Source organism: Doryrhamphus excisus, chromosome 18 (genome assembly GCF_030265055.1).
Source record: "Doryrhamphus excisus isolate RoL2022-K1 chromosome 18, RoL_Dexc_1.0, whole genome shotgun sequence".
Lineage (NCBI taxonomy): Eukaryota > Metazoa > Chordata > Actinopteri > Syngnathiformes > Syngnathidae > Doryrhamphus > Doryrhamphus excisus.
In genome coordinates this window covers 6,666,082-6,686,158 of record NC_080483.1, presented here as the reverse complement: position 1 = coordinate 6,686,158, position 20,077 = coordinate 6,666,082, and the positions used below count along the sequence as shown (strand labels likewise).

Below are 20,077 nucleotides of genomic sequence, written 5' to 3'. Positions count from 1 at the left end.
CCGCCCTGTCAATGGAATGTTGTGATGCAATGTGTGCTTTGTGACTACAAAGGTTGTCACTGAAATGTAGCCATTTATTATAGACGCATGCAGAATGACATATACTGTATATTGAGCATAATAATAATAATACAGCCTGTCAGAGGTTTGTGTTTCATGCTCGACAAATGACAATGTGAATGTAACATTCATCATAACGCAACAACATTTCACCTTTTCACCTTCAAGCTATGTAATGTCCATGATCAATGACATCACTGCAGGGACACACATTTGGTCATCATATATTAAATGATGTTGCAATTATCAGCAGACTTGTGTTGCTTTATCCATCAACTATAAAGCAGCTATCTTGTTTCCATGTCAACACACCGCACACGCGCTCCACCGACCAAGCGACTGTTGCCTTGGAGACAGGCATGTACATTGTGTATATTCCAATATGACAGTGGAATCATATAAAACTGCCTGCCATCTGTATTCACTTTTTATGCATACAGGTCAGGAACACACACAAAATCTCACAATTGTGGCAATAACGCTGACACAAAACAGAGTTTGTTTCCATGGCCATGGTCACCTTTTCAACATAGCTTGAAGATCCGACTCTAACTAAGTAAATCCAATTAATCTGTTCCAGAAAGCCAAAAATATATACACAAAATATGTTAGTCTAGTTGTAAAACTGGTATAAATGTTACTTTTAACTTTACTAAAGATGTCTTCACTGGACTGAAAACACAAAAGCAGGGGTGGTTGATCTTGCTACATCGTGTCTTTGAAGTTAAAAGTAAAATTAGATGTTCATTTATCAATTTGTTTGCATGTTCTCCCCGTGCATGTGCGGATTTTCTCCTGGTACTCCGGTTTTTTCCCACATTCCAAAAACATGCTAGGTTAATTAGCGACTCCAAATTGTCCATAGGTATGAATGTGAGTGTGAATGGTTGTTTGTCTATATGTGCCCTGTGATTGGCTGGTGAACAGTCCAGGGTGTACACCGCCTCGTCGCCCGAAGACAACTGGGATAGGCTCCAGCACCCCTGCAACCCTCGTGAGGATAAGCTGTAGAAAATGAATGAATGAATTTATCAATTTCATTCATCATTTATGTGCATCGTGAATTGTTTTATACATGTAAAACTAGAAGTGTAAAACTATAAATATGATGGCCTCATGGCCAGGCGACGCAACTTCCAACTGTATTCACAACACAACAGAATGTTAATCAGGGAATGCACGCAAACCAGGGCAAAATTGTGGCCTACATTTTTTATGTTAATGGAAAAACATGTGGATGCACGGTGGCCTAATAGTTAGCATGTCGGCCACATAGTCAGGAGATCAGAAAGATCTGAGATTGAATCTCCGCTGGGAATGTCTGTGTGGAGGATTCCACATTCCAAAAACATGCTAGGTTAATTGGCGACTCCAAATTGTCCATAGGTATGAATGTGAGTGTGAATGGTTGTTTGTCTATATGTGCCCTGTGATTGGCTGGCCATCAGTCCATCTTGCACCCAATGTCAGCTGATAAAAACAAAATGGATGGGAAAAACACACTAACCAGGGCGAACACTAACCAAGCTTCAACCGTACTCAAGGTTTTTTCAACATTTCTACAGAACCACATTTATTGGATAATTACCTTCCAGCTGTTTCAATGCTAAGCAGTTTTATGTTTTGTATTTTCTTCCTTCCCAATCGTGACCTCAAAACCAAGATACAAGCCAAACGGTGATGAATTGATTGATGACACAGTGACAACCTGTCACGTGAATATTTTCCAGGGTTCCAGCTAATTTGTGGAGAAAAAAGCCCCTCACTAAAAGAGTTTTGTCTCATCTATACAAGCCTTTGTGGGTGTATGAAAAAGCACGTGGGAGGAAGTGTGTAGGTGGGGAGCGAGCACCCAACTGCAGCAAAAGTGAAGTAGTGTTGATGCTGAAGTCAGTCAGTCCATCAGCGTGACTGTTCAAGGTAAGATCAGGACTGCCGGACGTAAGTGTGCTATCCAGTATATCAGCCTCAAAATTCTCCATCTTTGCACGTGGCCTGCTGTTCGTGCTTGCTACTTGTTCTCCGGATGTCTTTTTTTTTTTTTTTTTTTGAGTATTTCACACCCACCCAGTCAAGCCTTCTCTTTTTCTCAATCTCCTCTCTGCTTCATGATTTTCACCGTGCATCTTCTCTCTCATTTGCATTTGTTTCCTGGTGATGAGAAGTGTTCCAACCGTGTTAGAGAAAATGCCAATGGATGATAAATGACCTGGACAACAAAGCAGGTAGAGGATGCCACTTTTCTTCTGAATCATGTATGATGGGAATAGTTGAATGGTGAATCATCAAGGTAGAGTAAGTTTGTTTTTTTCTCATTTCATTTCATCAGCCAAGAACACCACAACATACTTCCTGTTTTCAACAGATGACAAAGAAGCAGAAGGATTTTACAATGCACTTTGACTTTTGTGCATCTGCAGTACATGCAGTGAAAAACTATATAGGAAATACTACACTATTTGCATAGCGGTGAGGAAGTGAAAAGAAGTGTAAAAAGATGATGTTAATATTCTTGCGTTGTTTGAGCCAAACATGGCGGTCGCTCATTTGGATAAAAGTAGCACTTTGTGGTGGTTTGGATGTGAAATGATTCATTAATAAATGTGATGGACTTGTACCACACGTCATGTGATTTGGCCACCATAAACACTACTGGTGCAGACTGGTAACCAAGGCAACAGTTCATATCTGTAGACTATCATCATCTGATATCTAGCAGTTCAATGTTATCCTATCAGATGAAAAGAGTGGATTTTGTCAACCATATTGTTACTCTTTGATTTCTTCTGAATATGGGCAGCATGTTCTTGCTGCTACTGTACAAAGTACAGTCGTCCCTTGATACATCACGGTTCAAATTCCGCGGCTTGGGTTGCAGTCAGGAGATCGGGCTCGAATCTCTGCAACCATCGCAATCTTTGTTCTCCCTGTGGGTTTTCTCCGGGTACTCCGGTCTCCTCCCACATTCCACAAAAACATGAATGTTAGCTTAACTGTCCCCATAGGTATGAATGTGAGTGTGAATGATTGTTTGTCTATATGTGCTCAGGGCATACCCCGCCTCTTGCCACAAAATCACCTGGGATAGGCTCCAGCATACTCCAGCGACCCTATTATTAATCAGAGCAAAAGGTTCAAATGTACATTTTGTTCGCCTAAATTAAGCATTTTGAAGCATAAACAATGCTAAATTAACAAAAATAAAAATGTTAGGCATTCAGAATATATATTCATCACATATGTTCTTCACACATCGGGAAAACATTTATTGCAACACACAGGAGCATAACTCTTAATTATGTTTTAACTGTTTTATTTCCATTGAGTAATAGGAGTGACTATAGGGGTGTTATTTCATGTGTAGGAGGCTCTAATTATGTTAAAAGCTGTAGAAAGTCTGAAACATTTCTATGTTTTATGCTCTCACTACAAAAATATTAAATAAATAAATATTATAAATAAATATAAAAATAAATATAAATAAAATATAAATATATGTAATATATAAATAATAATATCTAATATAATAATATATAATAATATAAATAAATATAAATAAGTGATCGTAATTTGCAGTAATATCATAGTCGGGCCTGGAACAATTAACTGCAGTAAATACAGGATTACTGTATAGCATTTAAATCTTATTGTAACTGCTGCAAAGAGTGTGTTTTGTCAACATACTGTTGCTACCTGATTCCCTGTGTATATACAGCATATGGACCGCATATTCATGTCGCCACTGTACAATATATTCCCGTTTCTGCCTCTTGTTCCTCAATTTAGGAAAAACTAATGCTCAGTAATTGCATGGTTCCATCCCGTGTCTGTTAGAATATAACACAATTTTTTAATGTAATTTTCAATAACAAAGAACATCTAAAATAGAGTGGTGTCCTAATGCCAGTGGCTCATATCTTTTAGGTAATCAGAGACGTGCACCCGGGACATCACAACCATCACAACAGCAGCAGCGTTACCATGGAGACTGGCAAGCAAGAGAGAGAGAACGCACAAAAAGAGATGGCTGCTTCCAAACACTCAATGCCTGGAGTATCAGTGCAGGCTGTGCTCGGGTCTTCTGCAGGGGAACAGGAGCCAGCCAAGATCTGTCTTCCCATGCCTCCAATCTACTCCAAGGAGACACTTCCTTTCCTGACACTCCATATTGTTGGTGGACTACAATCACAGTCGGGATTGAGTTTGGCAGCCGCTGCTCCGATAGCCAGACCAAAGTCATCAGGTAAGCATGTGTGTCCTCACTGCGGACGTGACTGCATGAAGCCTAGTGTCCTGGAGAAACATCTCCGCTGTCACACCGGGGAACGGCCTTACCCCTGCACCATTTGTGGAGTTTCTTTCAAGACTCAGAGCAACCTTTACAAGCATAAGAGGACTCAAGTTCATGCTCGCCTTTCATATGAATCGGAACAAAGCAGCATGGGCAGCCTTGAAGGCACATCCAGAGATACGTGTACCCCTGGTTCATCACTGGATGAGTACCCAAAGGAATCGCTCAGCGTGGAACAGGATACGGAAGCAGCAGAAGAAACTAAACACAATGAAAAGCAGGCCACTGAACAAGTACGACCTCTTCTGAACCCTAATCGACACATTCCTCTTCGGAGACAAGAGGCCACTCTGTTCTCCAAGCAGTGGGAGAAACCAGGATGCAAAGCAAAATCAAAAAGCCATGACAGCATTGACTCAGGCTTCAGTGAGGGCAGTGATCAGTGCACTACTCCTGCAAGCGTTATAACGGACCAGCGTGTAGAAACCCCTGCAAGTTGTGGAACCTACCATTCTGAAGAACATACAGACACACATGCGGCGTTAGAAGCCGGGCCACAGGGGCTCAGTGAAACTGATAGACAGAAAGATCAGAAAGCACTGGAGGAGCGGATATCCAAACTGATTTCAGACAACACATCTGTTGTGGAGGACAGGCTCCTGGAAAATGTGAGGCCACGTAAAACGGTTCTATCGAAGCAGGGTAGCATTGACCTCCCAATGCCGTACACGTTCAAAGACTCCTTTCACTTTGATATGAGGAACAACAAAGCCTTGAACATGGGATTACAAAAAAATTCCGCATTGTATCGCTCGGCTCCAACCCAACACTCCACAACCGTGGAGCATACCCCTTTAGTTCGAAGCCATTCCCTACCATTCAGTGTTACTCTCCTACAGCCGGAGAAGAGCAGCTCAAACCCTTCTTTTTTTACGATGCTTGAACAGAGCGGAAGTATCAGTCCAACCACTTCTGGAATAAAGCCGAGCTATCAGCACTCATCTGCTCATCACCCACTGGTTCGCCAAACTGCTATAGACTGCAACCCTGCAACAGAAGCTTGTGTAATGAACTCATCTGTGGATTCTGCTAGTCTCAGCTGGGACGGGGATGACAGTGACATTCACGCCGAGCCCAGAAAACCAAAATTCCAGAGGAAGAAATCACAGAAATTTGCTTACAACAAGTGGTACACATACAGGGGGGGAACATTCAGGAAGCTCTATAGTGCGGACAAAGTTCACGATGTGGGTGCCGGTAAAAGCAGGAGAACAACCTCATCAAATCAAGAACATGAGGTTGTTCATGGCTTGCAAAGGAGGTCGTCAGTCATTACCAAAGAAGCGGTTACGCCGGCGTCGAACTTTGCAACCGGCAGTACACAGATTTGTTATTCAGGTTCCTCTTTTGCAAAGAACAGCAATTCGGATATAAGTCTACAAACTATTCAGACAAAGCAAATCAATTCCTCAGACGGTGCTGTAAAAACGACACTTTGGAGAAATCCTTCTTTTTCATCGTTTCCTTTATTCTCAACTGGATTATCGAATACTCATAAAACTGACAACCCCGACAGAGGAGAAGGACTTCAAGAAAAGCACACTTGTCCCACTTCACACATCTGTGGAGAATCTGGCAGGAAAAAGCTGAGAACTGATGAGAAAGTATTTTGGTCAATGGGGATGGAAACTGACCCACACAAATCGACTAAAACCCTTCATTTGACTCCTGATGCCGTGCCTCTGCAAAATACAGACCTGAGTTATGTCGACCAATCAGTTATGTCGACCAAAACAGCTGTTTTTCCTACATCCACGGTTCATAAAACACCCAGTTCCTCCTCTCCCAAGATCAGCTTTCTACCAAAGTATCAACTTAAGTTACCTGAATCAACTCTGGTACCGGTTGTTGAACCTTCAATCACAGGAACTCTCCTGCCTGTGATTAAAACCACCATAGACACGCCAACCGTTGCTACCAAAGCCAATCAAACACCCAGTGTTGCGGTTAAAGCCTTTTCACAAGGCAATCCAGCGCTTTTGTCCTACACACATGCTTCAGGGTCATCCAGTCAGTTGAATCTTGTAAACAGACTAAATACCACAGTTTCAAGCACCCCGACGACACCGTGTCACATTGTGCCACTTGACTCGAGACCGCCAACAGAAAGTCAGAAAGTGTTTCATGTTCACACAGCGGACCTCCAGATATGTCTACAAATAATATCTGATGAACAGCTGGCTTTAATTGAACCCCAGATTGAGCATCAGCTGGGAAATACATTTTCTCCAAGGCAGAACATGGCTTCAGCGGTGATCCAGATGAACGCACATAACTCTGTCCCCGGTTCCGACGAGGGACGTCATCTGATGGAGCCTAGTCATCCAAATGGGCTGGATCAAAGTCTGCCTTTAGCAACGCCCCACTTGGAGAGCAGAAACGCTATCCAAGTAGGACATAGTGATTCTACACATTCAACTGAGTCACAACCACCACAAGGACGTTTACCACATAATCCCAGTCTTGTCAACATAACCACAAAAGCTGTGAGCAGTGCAAATATGGTGTCAACAGCTCTTATAGCCACAAATGTAAATCCAGAAGACAGCCGAACTCTGACCTTTCCTTCCTCAAGCATAACAAGTCAAAGCTCCATGAAAAATGTATCGTTACAAGAAAGCCAACATGGACGTACAATTGAAGGAAGCTGGAGTACTGCAAGTACGATGGAAGCCGAGAGTGAACTTTGTGCACAAGCACCTGTGGAGCCCATTCATTCCACGGATGCTTCCATTGCCATTGACGTATGTCAAATCCCTAAAGAGGCAGACAGACAAGTATCCATCTACACCAATTCAGCAGAATCTGCATCTTCACAGACTCTAGTTTTGTTGAAATGTGCACATTCTAAATGCGACGCGGTTGGACAATTTGACAGTCCTTGCCAAACACAGGAACCATCCCTGGACGGAATAAGCACACAACCACAACTTACTACAGAGTCATCTAATGTCAAGGACGACAGTGCTGGAGCCATTCCAGATGTTCCTGCAAGTATTCAGAGAACCATTGCAGGTATAGTTGTTTACTATTTTTACTCTGTTAGTTCATACTTATTGTACAGTAAACCTCGGATATATCGGACTCGGATATATCGGAAATTCGCTCACAACGGACAGATAAAAAAGAACCAATTTTTCTGTAATGCATTTCCAATAAAAATTCATTGCATATATCGGATTTTTTATAACGGATTTCGCCTATTTCGGACAAAATCTCCAGTCCCGTTCCAATGCATTTCCATTAAATTTCCCTCGCATATATCGGATGGCCGCATCGTGGCGCTCCGATTCGCCGAATCGTGACAGGCCGCTATACGACGTCATTTGCAGCGTTTGCAGTGTTGCCTGCACGTCCAGGTACATTGGAAACATAGTCAAGGAAGTGCCTTTTTATAACGGATGAAATCCGATTTACGCATATACCGGATATAAATCCGATATATGCGTAAAACGGACATTTTCCGGTATACGCATATAACGGATTTCGCTTATATCGGACAAAACCAGTGGGAACAATTGAATCCGATATATCCGAGGTTTACTGTATACTATGATAACTCTTCTCTGGGTCTTGAATGGATCTCAACCAGACCGTTTAAAGGGGACCTGTTATGCTCAGAGCAGCTACACACGATAAACCGCACAGAAAGCTTTCTAGATCTTCCATAATCTGCACCTATTCCAGCTGTATTTCCTTGGATTTCTCCAAAATGCTCTGTTTTAATTTATTCCACCTATGGCCTGCCTCCGGACATGCCCACTCTGCTGTAATTGGTCACACTCCCAAGCTTTCCCGAAGACTTCCGGACTACTACTGAACCCCACTGTCTAATTTTGTCGGTATAGGAGTTGATAAAAAATAATAAACCCTTTGAAGAGCGACTTGAATTTTTACTGTTTTTCCTCTACACCTGGAATCTGCAACTCCAACCACTTCTGGTGATCTCTTTAGGTACTCTATATTAGCTGTCCTTCAAAGTTGAACAAATATTTCCTGGAAGCCATTAAAGCTATCTCTGTGCTAACACGGTTCAATCAGAGCAGCAGAGCCATCTTGTATCTTGCATCATCTTGTATCTGGGAACGCCCGTATAAGGAAGTCTGGTTCACTTTGATGTCACAGGTAGCTAGTTTTAGAAAAAACTCTCTGAAACCAAGCGCTCAGAGCTATCCCAACGGAAATTTCTTTCAGGGCTCACTTCCAAACCTCATTATCTGAACTACATCTACATTCTAATTACATACTGTATATAGGTCAGAAAAGTGGAAAAGGCATAATAGGTCCTCTTTAAGCTGTCTTGGAAGACATTTCACCTCTCATCCCAGAAGGCTTGATCAAGTACTAGATAGGACTGCCCTGGTCTGTCTATTACTATTAGTCAGACCAGAGCTGTCCAACTTTCAGCTTGATGAAGCCTGCTAAGATGTGAGGCGATCCCGTCAATGCCCTGAGAATACAATGACCTGGATGGATGATGAGTCGTTTGAAAATTAAAATTGCCAATTTATACACAAAACTGTGTCACAATTCACATGAAATAACACCCCTATAGTCACCTTTACACTCCTTTCACCCAATAAAGTAGCCATAATGGCAGAAATCAAAACATATTAGACATACATAAAACATATTATAGACTCATGTGTTAGCACTGCAGTGGCTATTCTCTCATTAATGGAAATTACTGACACCTAGTGAGCTATGTAGAATACTACACATTATATTGTCATGTCTTCCACTGTGTCTTTTCAATGCTTTATAATTCTATTTTTGTTCATTCAGAGAGAAAGAGACTGTGTGTATTGAGGGGGAAATTGAGCAATTACAAAGATGACTTGTGTGAGATCGAGAGACAGAAAGAGGTAGAGTTTGTGTTCAAAGAGCCTACAAGAACTCTGCTTACAGTCCGCGGTAGTTAGCAGTGGCTCGTTTTTTAAAAGTTTTTTTCTTTGTATTTTTCTTTATAAATTTGGTAATGAGGATGTATATTTTTTGGAGTCCTCTTGCCATTTTTTATTCTTGCTTTGCTTGATTTTAAGTCGTTTCACACTTCTCACAAACTCACAACTTCTTCCTCTTTGATGTGTAATGGCGGTTGGCAAACCAACTTAAGGCGCATGCATTTTATAAGAGCTTGGCATGCACGTGTCCAATTGAAATACAGGCTCTTCAGCAACCGGGAAGTGAAAAAGCATCTTGTTGTGTTGCGCGAAAAAGGTTACGCATTGAAGGGAAATTTTAACCCGCGTGCACGTATGTGCAAAACGTACACAGTTTGGTTGCAAATGTGCAAACTGTAAATATACTGAAGGGCTTTAATAATGCATTTTTTTATGTGGCTGTTGTTCATGGAATTTGATTTGTAGTTTGTGTGTTTGGGGTGCAAAGTTTCCATGACACCCAAGTGTGAAAATGTCTCTGGAGGCGGCTAATGGTACTAGGGTCGACTCCCACCTGTTTGGCTACCGCATTTTGGTGCATTCCTGCCATTAGCATGCCGATTGCCAGGTCTCGGGAAACCACTTAGTTGTGGCATCGTGAAACATTAAATGAATGATGCCATTTGTGTCTGTCTTTTATAGGCAATTTATGGGTATGCCTTGAAGAATCTGTCAATAACATCAAAAATGGCCGGTACCGAGAGGGAAGGCTTTTGAAAAATCTTGGGATTGAATGAGTTACATTCTGTTTTTTTGAGTGCATTTTGATGTGAACATTAAATTTCAAACATCAGTATTCTTATTCTTATTCTTATTTTTGTTTTCAAAGTCTAACATTGCTAAATGGGCTTGAAGCATAATACACTTTTCAATGGTGGTTTCTTTGATATTCTCCTCAACATGGCCACACTAAAAAAACATATGCACAAGCATAAATTTCCACATGTGGAAGTTGGATTTCAAATATACAAACTTTGTGTATAATCCATTCATGCACAATTCTACTCTAATGCGCACATACTGTATGTACTAATGCACACACTTCTTTTTTGATGAAGCTATTTCAATTTCTTGTTCCCTGCCCTTATTAGGGCATCTGGGGGGAACCAACATGGAGGCCTGCTCATCCCAGACGAAAAAGCTGACATGCGAGCGAGAGTGCTCTACAGGACCAAAGGGGACAGGCTGGAGAACGAATCAAAGCTCAGATGCAAACTACCAATATGTGAACAAGTCAGGAGGTGAAACCCGAGACGATGATAATGGAGGAAGTAAGAGGACTGAAGTGGAAACGTTGCCTGCACACTGGAGCACAGCTACGTCTAATTGGAGACCAACACAATTACCAGATATAATAACGGCAAGGGTAAGTTCAGTTGTTCAATTCATTTGTTCGATTTTTTAGGGGCATAACGGTACAGCGCATTCGATTTGGTACAACATTTCCCACACAATACGCATCGAGTGACAAACAGGAAGTGTTTACTGAACCACACTACGACTGGGAAATTATTAGATCATGATCACTGTTTTGCCGACCCTGACAAATGTGAGATCAATTACAGTGATTAGCGTATATACTTGATCGAACATGACGGAAATCAGTCGACGTTTGGAAATTGCCAGAAAACACGGAACTTATCGAAGTGCACAGTGATAAACAATAAATGAAAAGATGCCCTTCACTTACACTAGTTCACTGTGTTATTTTATATTTTTCTACATTCAGTTTACTTCACAGCTAGGCCTCACAGCTAGGAGACCAGGGTTCAATTCCACCCTCGGCCATCTCTGTGTGGAGTTTGCATGTTCTCCCCGTGCATGCGTGGGTTTTCTCCGGGTGCTCCGGTTTCCTCCCACTCCAAATTGTCCATGACTCCAAATTGTCCATAGGTATGAATGTGAGTGTGAATGGTTGTTTGTCTATATGTGCCCTGTGATTGGCTGGCGACCGGTCCAGGGGGTACCCCGCCTCTCGCCTGTAGACAGCTGGGATAGGCTCCAGCACCCCCGCAACCCTCGTGAGGAAAAAGCGGTAGAAAATGAATGAATGAATGTTCATCTTATTTGTTTTTGAATTCAAACATAAAATTCTGATTGATTCAAACCAATCCAATGTCAAAATGTTCAGCTCACTCAGGACAGATCGGTTATTTATCACAACTTCTCAAAAAATTCCCACATCTACTGTAATTAAAATTTTCTGCGGCAATTATTCAATTCAAAATGAATAGGCAATTTATTTGGCACATCCTACTGGTGGAAAATCACTTTACTGTTTCCATTACTGTAACATCCTGCATGTTCAGGGTGACATAGCTCAAGAGGTAATGTGGTTGTTTCCCATGGTTGCTGGTTCGATCCAGTCTGCATGTTTACCTTTCAACATTTCAAATTCTGTTGTTCTTCATCTGCTAAAAATAAATGGAAAAATTGTTCCCCTGAATGATGAAAAATCATTTTACATATCAGGACTTTCCATAATTCAATATTCTGTGACATTTTTTCCATTGAAAATGATTGTACAAATTCTGTGTCGCCCCCTATTGGTGGAAATTCATTAAAGTTGACATAAAGCATTTGGCTTATTCTGTGCACAGTGGAATGGTTCGTATTGTAGACTGGTCATATCCCACCCTAATGGTTGCTGATTCGCTCCGCTATTGGTGAATAGATTTCAATGCCTTTGTAGCAGTGATGCTCTGATTGATCAGCCACCGATCAGTATCGACCGATTTCCGCGAAAAATCACGTGATCGCCTTTTGCTGATAAATGCTCGTACGATTGCTGCCTGTAGCGATCATCGCATGCAGTGTCGTGTCTTGGGTAGCTTCCAACTCTCACTTTTCCTGGGTTCCTGGGTTCTCCTCCCCAAGGAAGGACGGCAGTGACAAGCACAAGCTCATGCACGCCACCACCCCTTCATATCAGGATGATATGACGTAGTGAGGCTGGTGGTGGCCTCATCTTAGTTTTCGGGAATTTTGTTCCCTTACCCAAAATGATCATAAATCCAAAGTGCGTACCGTTACACCCCTAAAATGTGTAGTATTCAATGAGATGACCCTGTTATTATTATGTACTGCACTTGTGTGTATTGCTTTATGAACAGGAACAAGAGGCAGACGTCAAGGTGGACTGTGGTCAGGCAAACCAACATGGTGGCATCTCAGAGGTCTCTGCACATGACCGAGCTACAAACCTGGCTGACAACATTGATGTCCATCTTTTGAACTTTCAACAGCAAACAACGGAAATGAAGAACAATTCTTTATCGGAGCAACACAGCTTGCAACAAATTCATTCAAGTCAGTGCCAGTTTGCGGAGACAAGACCTTTTCTACAAAGTGAGCCTGGCGCCACTCTGACGCAGACATCACAAGACCAAAGAATGATCCCATCTGTTCAAAAACCCAGCACAGATGATAACGTGTCATCCTGCTTTTACCACAAATCCGAATTGGAAAATTCTGCACAATCCCAAAATTCCTCTTCTGTCGCCAAAACACAATTGTCCACCTACCTGAGCCAAGTTTGTCCATGTAGTGATGTTTTCACAGGGGATAACATCACAAAAAATGTATGCCAATGCAAGCCTTTACTGAGTACTGATAATAAGCCATCTTCACCTGACAGCACGTATAAGGGCATGGACTCTCATGGGAAAGACCACCCTGTCTTCTTAGTAGACCCAACGGCAGAATGTTGGATTGGAGGAGCGAGACCTGTCCAAAGTTGCCACGAGTACACAGAAGACACCAGCAGCAGTGACGATGAAGGCAAGCTCATCATCGAGCTTTAATTCACGCCACGCCAATGTGAACGCCAACACTGGACAAACTGGAGAGGGTCTCCCTAATGTCCAACACATAGGCACATTACAAAAGCTGTATGTTGATATATTATTACAAATAAAGGAAATAATAAAATTCTTTTTAGTTGAATGTATTACTTTTAAAGTATTTGTATTCATGTTACTATACAGCAGAAATTCATGTCTCTGCTTTTCTTCTGATCATGGCTGCATAATAACACACAATGGAGCCAAAGAAAGTAGGGATGTCCCGATCTGTTCTTCAGGATCGGGATCAAATCAAATTGGCTTCCGCCATGACATTGTGCCAATCCAGTTTCCATGTAGCGTTCATAACTACAAAATGGTAGGTGTGACCATTCGACACCTGCCACGCACAAGAAGAAAAGGCAACACCACCATGCAGACATGACCGTGGTCTACCATAGTTTCACTTTGGATGTTGGATATTCGGCTGTGTTGCTACAGCGGTAGTTCCCCCTCACTGTACTGTGGGGAGCTTGCATTGGAAGTGCCCAAAACGGGGATATATTCAAAATCACACCACAGATTGATCACTCTATTACCATTTTTATCAGGTCTGCCCAGTGACCAAGTGGTTACACAGCGAGGAGACCCAGGTTCGATTCCCCCCTTGGGCATCTCTGTGTGGAGTTTGCATGTTCTCCCCGTGCATGCGTGGGTTTTCTCCAGGTACTCCGGTTTCCTCCCACATTCCAAAAACATGCTAGGTTAATTGGTGACTCCAAATTGTCCATAGGTATGAATGTGAGTGTGAATGGTTGTTTGTCTATATGTGCCCTGTGATTGGCTAGCCACCAGTCCAGGGTGTACCCCGCCTCTCGCCCGAAGACAGCTGGGATAGGCTCCAGCACGCCCACCACCCTCGTGAGGATAAGCAGCAGAAAATGAATGAATTAATTTTTTATTGGATTTCTTATTAGATGAGGGATGTGACTCACACAGCGTTGTTACAAAGGTTTGTTATGCTTTGTAATAAAAAAGTAATTTCATTATTTTTAATGTTTTGAAGAGCTATTTTCATAGCCATATTAAATTCCACAAATTCATGTTTGCAATAAACACAAAGACAAAAGACAAACTCATCAGATCGGTGGCCATAAAATGTGGAACGGGACATTCAATTTGCAATGGTGAGAAACTGTTCACTATGGAATTCACCAAATAACTCAGCAAAGCACCAAGGTGGCGTTCATGTTCATCTTGCTGCCACATTGTATGTTTTTCGGTTAGAGTGATTTGTTTAGTTGGACCTTCTAGAAGAAACTAATGATCCAGAATGCTTGCTAGTTGGTAGGAGGTCTAATAGTTATTTCACTCAAACACAAATTCATTTATAAACTTTATTTTTTTTAAACTGTGCTAAAATACAGTGAAGAAAATAAGTATTTGAACACCCTGCTATTTTGCTATTTCTCCCACTTAGAAATCATGGAGGGGTCTGAAATTTTCATCGTAGGTGCATGTCCACTGTGAGAGAGATAAACTAAAAAGAAAAATCCAGAAATCACAATGCATGATTTTTTAACAATTTATTTGTGTGATACAGCTGCAAATAAGTATTTGAACACCTGTGTATCATCTAGAATTCTGACCCTGAAAGACCTGTTAGTCTGCCCATTAGAAGTCCACCTGCACTCCATGTATCATCCTGAATCAGATGCACCTGTTTGAGGTCGTTAGCTGCATAAAGACACCTGTCCACCCCATACAATCAGTAAGACTTTAACTTGTAACATGGCGAAGACCAAAGAGCTGTCCAAAGACACCAGAGACAAAATTGTACACCTCCACAAGGCTGGAAAGGGCTACGGAGCAATTACCAAGCAGCTTGGTGAAAAAAGGTCCACTGTTGGAGCTATCATTAGAAAATGGAAGAAGCTAAACATGACGGTCAATCTCAATCGGAGTGGAGCCCCATGCAAGATATCACCTCGTGGGGTCTCAATGATTCTAAGAAAGGTGAGGAATCAGCCCAGAACTACACGACAGGACTTGGTCAATGACCTGAAAAGAGCTGGGACCACCGTTTCCAAGGTTACTGTAGGTAATACACTAAGACGTCATGATGTGAAATCATGCATGGCACGAAAGGTTCCCCTGCTTAAACCAGCACATGTCAAGGCCCGTCTTAAGTTTGCATATGACCATTTGGATGATACAGAGGAGTCATGGGAGAAAGTTTTATGGTCAGATGAGACCAAAATAGAACTTTTTGGTCATAATTCCAATAAGCGTGTTTGGAGGAAGAAGAATGAAGAGTACAATCCGAAGAACACCATCCCTACTGTGAAGCATGGGGGTGGTAGCATCATGCTTTGGGGGTGTTTTTCTGCACATGGGACAGGATGAGTGCACTGCATTAAAGAGAGGATGACTGGGGCCGTGTATTGTGAGATTTTGGGGAACAACCTCCTTCCCTCTGTCAGAGCATTGAAGATGGGTCGTGGCTGGGTCTTCCAACACGACAACGACCCGAAGCACACAGCCAGGAAAACCAAGGAGTGGCTCCGTAAGAAGCATATCAAGGTTCTAGCATGGCCCAGCCAGTCTCCAGACCTGAACCCAATCGAAAATCTTTGGAGGGAGCTCAAACTCCGTGTTTCTCAGCGACAGCCCAGAAACCTGACTGATCTAGAGAAGATCTGTGTGGAGGAGTGGGCCAAGATCCCTCCTGCAGTGTGTGCAAACCTGGTGAAAAACTACAGGAAACGTTTGACCTCTGTAATAGCAAACAAAGGCTACTGTACCAAATATTAACATTCATTTTCTCAGGTGTTCAAATACTTATTTGCAGCTGTATCACACAAATAAATTGTTAAAAAATCATGCATTGTGATTTCTGGATTTTTCTTTTTAGTTTATCTCTCTCACAGTGGACATGCACCTACGATGAAAATTTCAGACCCCTCCATGATTTCTAAGTGGGAGAAATAGCAAAATAGCAGGGTGTTCAAATACTTATTTTCTTCACTGTAAGTCTACTATAAAAATGATGTAGAGTGGTGCTCAGGAAGTGAATGTAAAGTAGTAACTGTGGTTGGAGGATGTGATGGGTCACCTTTTTAAAAGGCTATTAATAGCTTTCACTTCATCGGTGGACAGTGGTAAAAGGTTGTAGCCCCTCAGCTCAGGCTTTCCTACAAAAACAGAAAAGACATCCACCTCAGTTATACTTTACCACTATTAGAGCCTTCTAGGCATGAAATAACATCCCTATAGTCAACTTTACACTCATTACCTAATATAGTAGACGTACGAGAAAAAAAAAGACACTTAGAACAAAAATAAGGCTTGTGTGTGTTTCAAAAGTGGTAAAGGGTTCGGTTTTGATTACCCATTCGGGCATTTCTGTGTGGAGTTTGCATGTTCTCCCGCACGTGTGTGGGTTTTAGCCGGGTACTCTGTTTTCCTCCTACATTCCAAAAACATGCTAGGTTAATTGGCCACTCCAAATTGTCCATAGGTATGAATGTGAGTGTGAATGGTTGTTTGTCTATATGTGCTCTGTGATTAACTGGCGACCAGTCCAGGGTGTACCCCGCCTCTTGCCCGAAGACAGCTGGGATAGGCTCCAGCATGCTCACGACCCTCGTGAGGATAAGCGGTACAGAAAATGGATGGCTAAGATGTGTCAATAAAAAGACATTTGGTAAGGTGGGATGTACCAAAAACTATTGGATAAGGATAAATGAAGATGTTTGTTCTGTGAGCTTTAGTGGTAGGGAATGACACTTGGAAATGTTAAAAGAGTTAAGTGTTAGCTTTGAAACGCTGCTAACATTTAGCTGAGGTTCCTTCGGTTATGTGTATAGTATACATAGCATGTGTACAGTCATGGGAACACAGACGTCCTTCCTTGTTAGCATCCTATGTATTAACATAGGAACAAAATGGCATCCGGAAGTTCCATTGCCCGTATATATAGTGTCATATTTGGTTGACTATCAAAAATATTAACACAATGTGGAACCAATTAACCGCAGTAAATGAGGGATGACTATCTTATCAAAGGAAATACAGCCCCCACATTCAGGATGCAATCAAATAGTTACAATGTGCATACGCACCTTGAATCTCATTGAGATGGTTGACTTTTGCTTTTAGTCCGTTGCGAAGGTCATTTAGTTCCTTGTCCAACTGTTCCTGGTCTACGGATAAGAAAATAATAGCCCTGCATGAATTTATTCAGGGAAGAAAGACATTAACAGTTGACATGTTACCTTTCTGAATGACCTCTCTTGCCTTGGACTTGGGGAATTTGATGAACATGTTTCCAAAGCAAAGCTTGACTTTTTCTGCAAGGGACACGAACCCGAAGGGACGAGGTGAGGATGGGGCATTGGGACATGGCATTGACAGAACGATGAGGGCTCACTAACCTGAACATATTTCATCCTTCAGTGCGTTCAGTGCTTCTCTGTTCCTGTTTTTCTTCACGTCCAGGTCAACTATCTGTCATGCCAACACATGTACTGTCAAATCAAATCAACTTTATGTGTGCTTTACAGAATTAAAACAATTACCACAATTAAAAAGAAAAAACAAAGAAACAAAAGAAAGCCCCCCCTTCCCACCCTCCATACTAGACCCACACACACACACACACACACACACACACACAATCACACACAGTAGGGAGACATGGCATGGCACTGAGGATCAAGGAAATGCCACCTTTGGGGCCGTCCACACTTAGAGGAGCTGCAGACCGTGCCTTCGGGGGACCAGCACCCGGGCCCCCCGACTCCGACAGACGGGCGGACCCCCACATTAAAGGGAGGAACCCCCAGCCGGCTGGGTCGAAGGGACCCAAGGATGGCACCCCCTCAGCAGACCCGACACAGCCCCCAGTGTGGAGGACCCCCCTGAGGAAACACTGGAGTTAAAAGCTGAAGACTAAGAGCATAAAATAGGACTAAAAAGATAAAAACATAAAAGTTAAAAAATATTAGTTTGTGTCTTTAATCTTTTTTTTAAATGTCAAGAATGTGTCTTCTGCACTTTCATACTGGTACACACACACACTTCCGCCAATATTTTCTGTGCATAAATAATTTATTTCAAGATTTCTCATTTTCGGGTCACGTACCCCTTTACAGGAGGACCGTCTTATAATCCTCATGGAGATTCACAAACTGTTTCTGTCATTTGTACTATATTCCATAATGTAGCGACCCCGATGTGTTCCACAGTGTGTGACCTTTCCGGGTGGCGTGAATGCATCAGGGGGTGGGGGTGTGTCATGGTGAGGGAACCAGGAATGAAGCACTGTTGTTATGGTTGTTGGTGTCTTAGTGGCGTGGTTAAGGACGACTGCAGCCATTGTTTTGCAATAAAAAGCTCGTTATTTACCACAGTTACCACAGTCGTGTTATTTCACACTGTATCATAGTCACTTCATTGCAATACTGTACATATTTATGTTATTATATATTGTCACATCCATACTGTACATACTGTTTATTATCTGTATAATCTGCAATAGCCCTATTATAGTCATTTATATCCCTGTATATATCCTCACTGTGTTATAGTCACAGCCTGTTATAGTTTGTACATAGATCTGTCCATTTACAACTGTATTCTATTTCTACATTTACTTACTACTAAGGTACTTATAAAATTGCACTTCTGGTTGGATGCTAACTGCATTTTGTTGCCCTGTACAAGTGACATGAGCAATGAATCTAATCTAATCTAATTTCCATAGCGTCGACAACGACGCTACAATATATTGCATTTCAAACTCGAGGTTCCGTTGTATATACAATATTATTTACGTCATTTTAATTTCACGTATCGCTTGTTTATCACTATTATTATGAATAAAATTACACCTTTTGTAAAGAAATGTATTAGGGACACCCTGTAGAATATTTGCCGCATAGGTAAACATTTCTAAATAAAACAGGTAAAAGGACAGGTCTTAAAATAAATAATGACAGCACTAGTAAAATAGTTTAAAGGTTAAAAATGGTTACATTTACGGTCAACAACCACATGCAAAAACAAGTTGAAAATCACGTCGTGTGCTATCATGTTCCAATAAGAAATAACATAAACGCTAATATTTCATGTTTCAATATTGTTGTTTTACCTGTTGTTTCGTTGTTAGAACATCTTCAGCCGCTTCCTCCACCTCCGATAAATATTCGACTACATGCTGAGCGTCAGCGTCCATCATGGATCCAACATTTACCTTTCGCTGATTCTGATGTTGTTTTTTTCTTCTTCGTCTTTCCTCATTCTTCTTCGCTTGTGGTTGGCAAAGAACGCATAGCATGTGCAATAGCGCCACCTTCTGAAATGGAGTGCGAACAAATGAAATGTTTCCGTTCTTGCACATTATTTTGTTTGATTAGATTACTGACATTTTTCATTCATTAAATGTAAACTTAAGTAAGTTTAAATTTAAACTACAATGAACACTGAAAAAATAGCATTTGTTGCCTGTCCCTGATTCCAAACATTAGATATTATCATATGACATATCATTTCAATATTTCAGAAATTTATATTTTGTTTATGTTTGTAACTATACTTTGAGTTTATTTCATTTTCTTTAACACAAAACAAAACAACTTTGTTAAAAAAATTTTAGATTTAAAAAACACTGTAGTCAAAGATCCTCTATGTGGCAAGAACGCTCTGTTGTTTTAAGGATGTGGGTAGTGCAAAAAAAGAGTCAAAGATCCTCTATATCACAGAAGCACTGTCATTTTGAAGTACTGACTGCCCCTTCCAAAAAAGAACTATTATTTTTTAATACTGACTGCCAAAAGGTATACATTTTCACTGTTAAGTTGCTGTGTGATGACTGTAGCATTATTTATAAGATGAGTCATATGTCCATCCATCTTATCCTCACTAGGTTCACTCACAGG

At 41.5% G+C, this 20,077-nt stretch overlaps 2 protein-coding genes across 3 annotated transcripts; one reads left to right on the top strand and one right to left on the bottom strand.

Moving 5' to 3' along the window:
* Positions 1–1,969: 1,969 nt before the first annotated feature.
* znf831 (zinc finger protein 831) lies at positions 1,970–13,266 on the top strand. Its single transcript, XM_058055380.1, has 4 exons — positions 1,970–2,285; positions 3,985–7,426; positions 10,446–10,720; positions 12,468–13,266. Exons 1-4 carry the CDS (start codon positions 2,265–2,267, stop codon positions 13,155–13,157), a joined length of 4,428 nt encoding a protein of 1,475 aa, XP_057911363.1. The 5' UTR covers positions 1,970–2,264; the 3' UTR covers positions 13,158–13,266.
* Positions 13,267–14,078: 812 nt separating this feature from the next.
* On the bottom strand, positions 14,079–19,449 carry pdrg1 (p53 and DNA-damage regulated 1). Of its 2 annotated transcripts, XR_009120072.1 has the most exons (6): positions 19,291–19,449; positions 17,573–17,645; positions 17,414–17,488; positions 17,261–17,341; positions 16,169–16,330; positions 14,079–14,560 (listed from the first exon to the last, which is right to left on the bottom strand). XR_009120072.1 is itself a non-coding variant. In XM_058055381.1 (5 exons), the coding sequence occupies exons 1-5, from the start codon at positions 19,375–19,377 to the stop codon at positions 16,248–16,250; spliced, it is 399 nt and encodes a 132-aa protein (XP_057911364.1). In that variant the 5' UTR covers positions 19,378–19,449; the 3' UTR covers positions 14,650–16,247. The 2 variants fall into 2 exon arrangements, 1 of the variants encoding a protein (XP_057911364.1); XM_058055381.1 differs by lacking the exon at positions 14,079–14,560 and having other exon boundaries at positions 14,650–16,330.
* Positions 19,450–20,077: the final 628 nt, after the last annotated feature.

Excerpts from the sequence above, each read along its gene's own strand:
- znf831 (XM_058055380.1), top strand. The coding sequence starts at position 2,265 with ATGACCTGGACAACAAAGCAG. Across the intron at positions 2,286-3,984 it reads TGACCTGGACAACAAAGCAG|GTAATCAGAGACGTGCACCC; the intron begins GTAGAGGATGCC and ends CATATCTTTTAG. Across the intron at positions 7,427-10,445 it reads TATTCAGAGAACCATTGCAG|GGCATCTGGGGGGAACCAAC; the intron begins GTATAGTTGTTT and ends TGCCCTTATTAG.
- pdrg1 (XM_058055381.1), bottom strand. The coding sequence starts at position 19,377 with ATGATGGACGCTGACGCTCAGCATGTAGTCGAATATTTATCGGAGGTG. Across the intron at positions 17,489-17,572 it reads GAAGGATGAAATATGTTCAG|AAAAAGTCAAGCTTTGCTTT; the intron begins GTTAGTGAGCCC and ends TGTCCCTTGCAG. Across the intron at positions 17,342-17,413 it reads AAGAGAGGTCATTCAGAAAG|ACCAGGAACAGTTGGACAAG; the intron begins GTAACATGTCAA and ends TCTTATCCGTAG.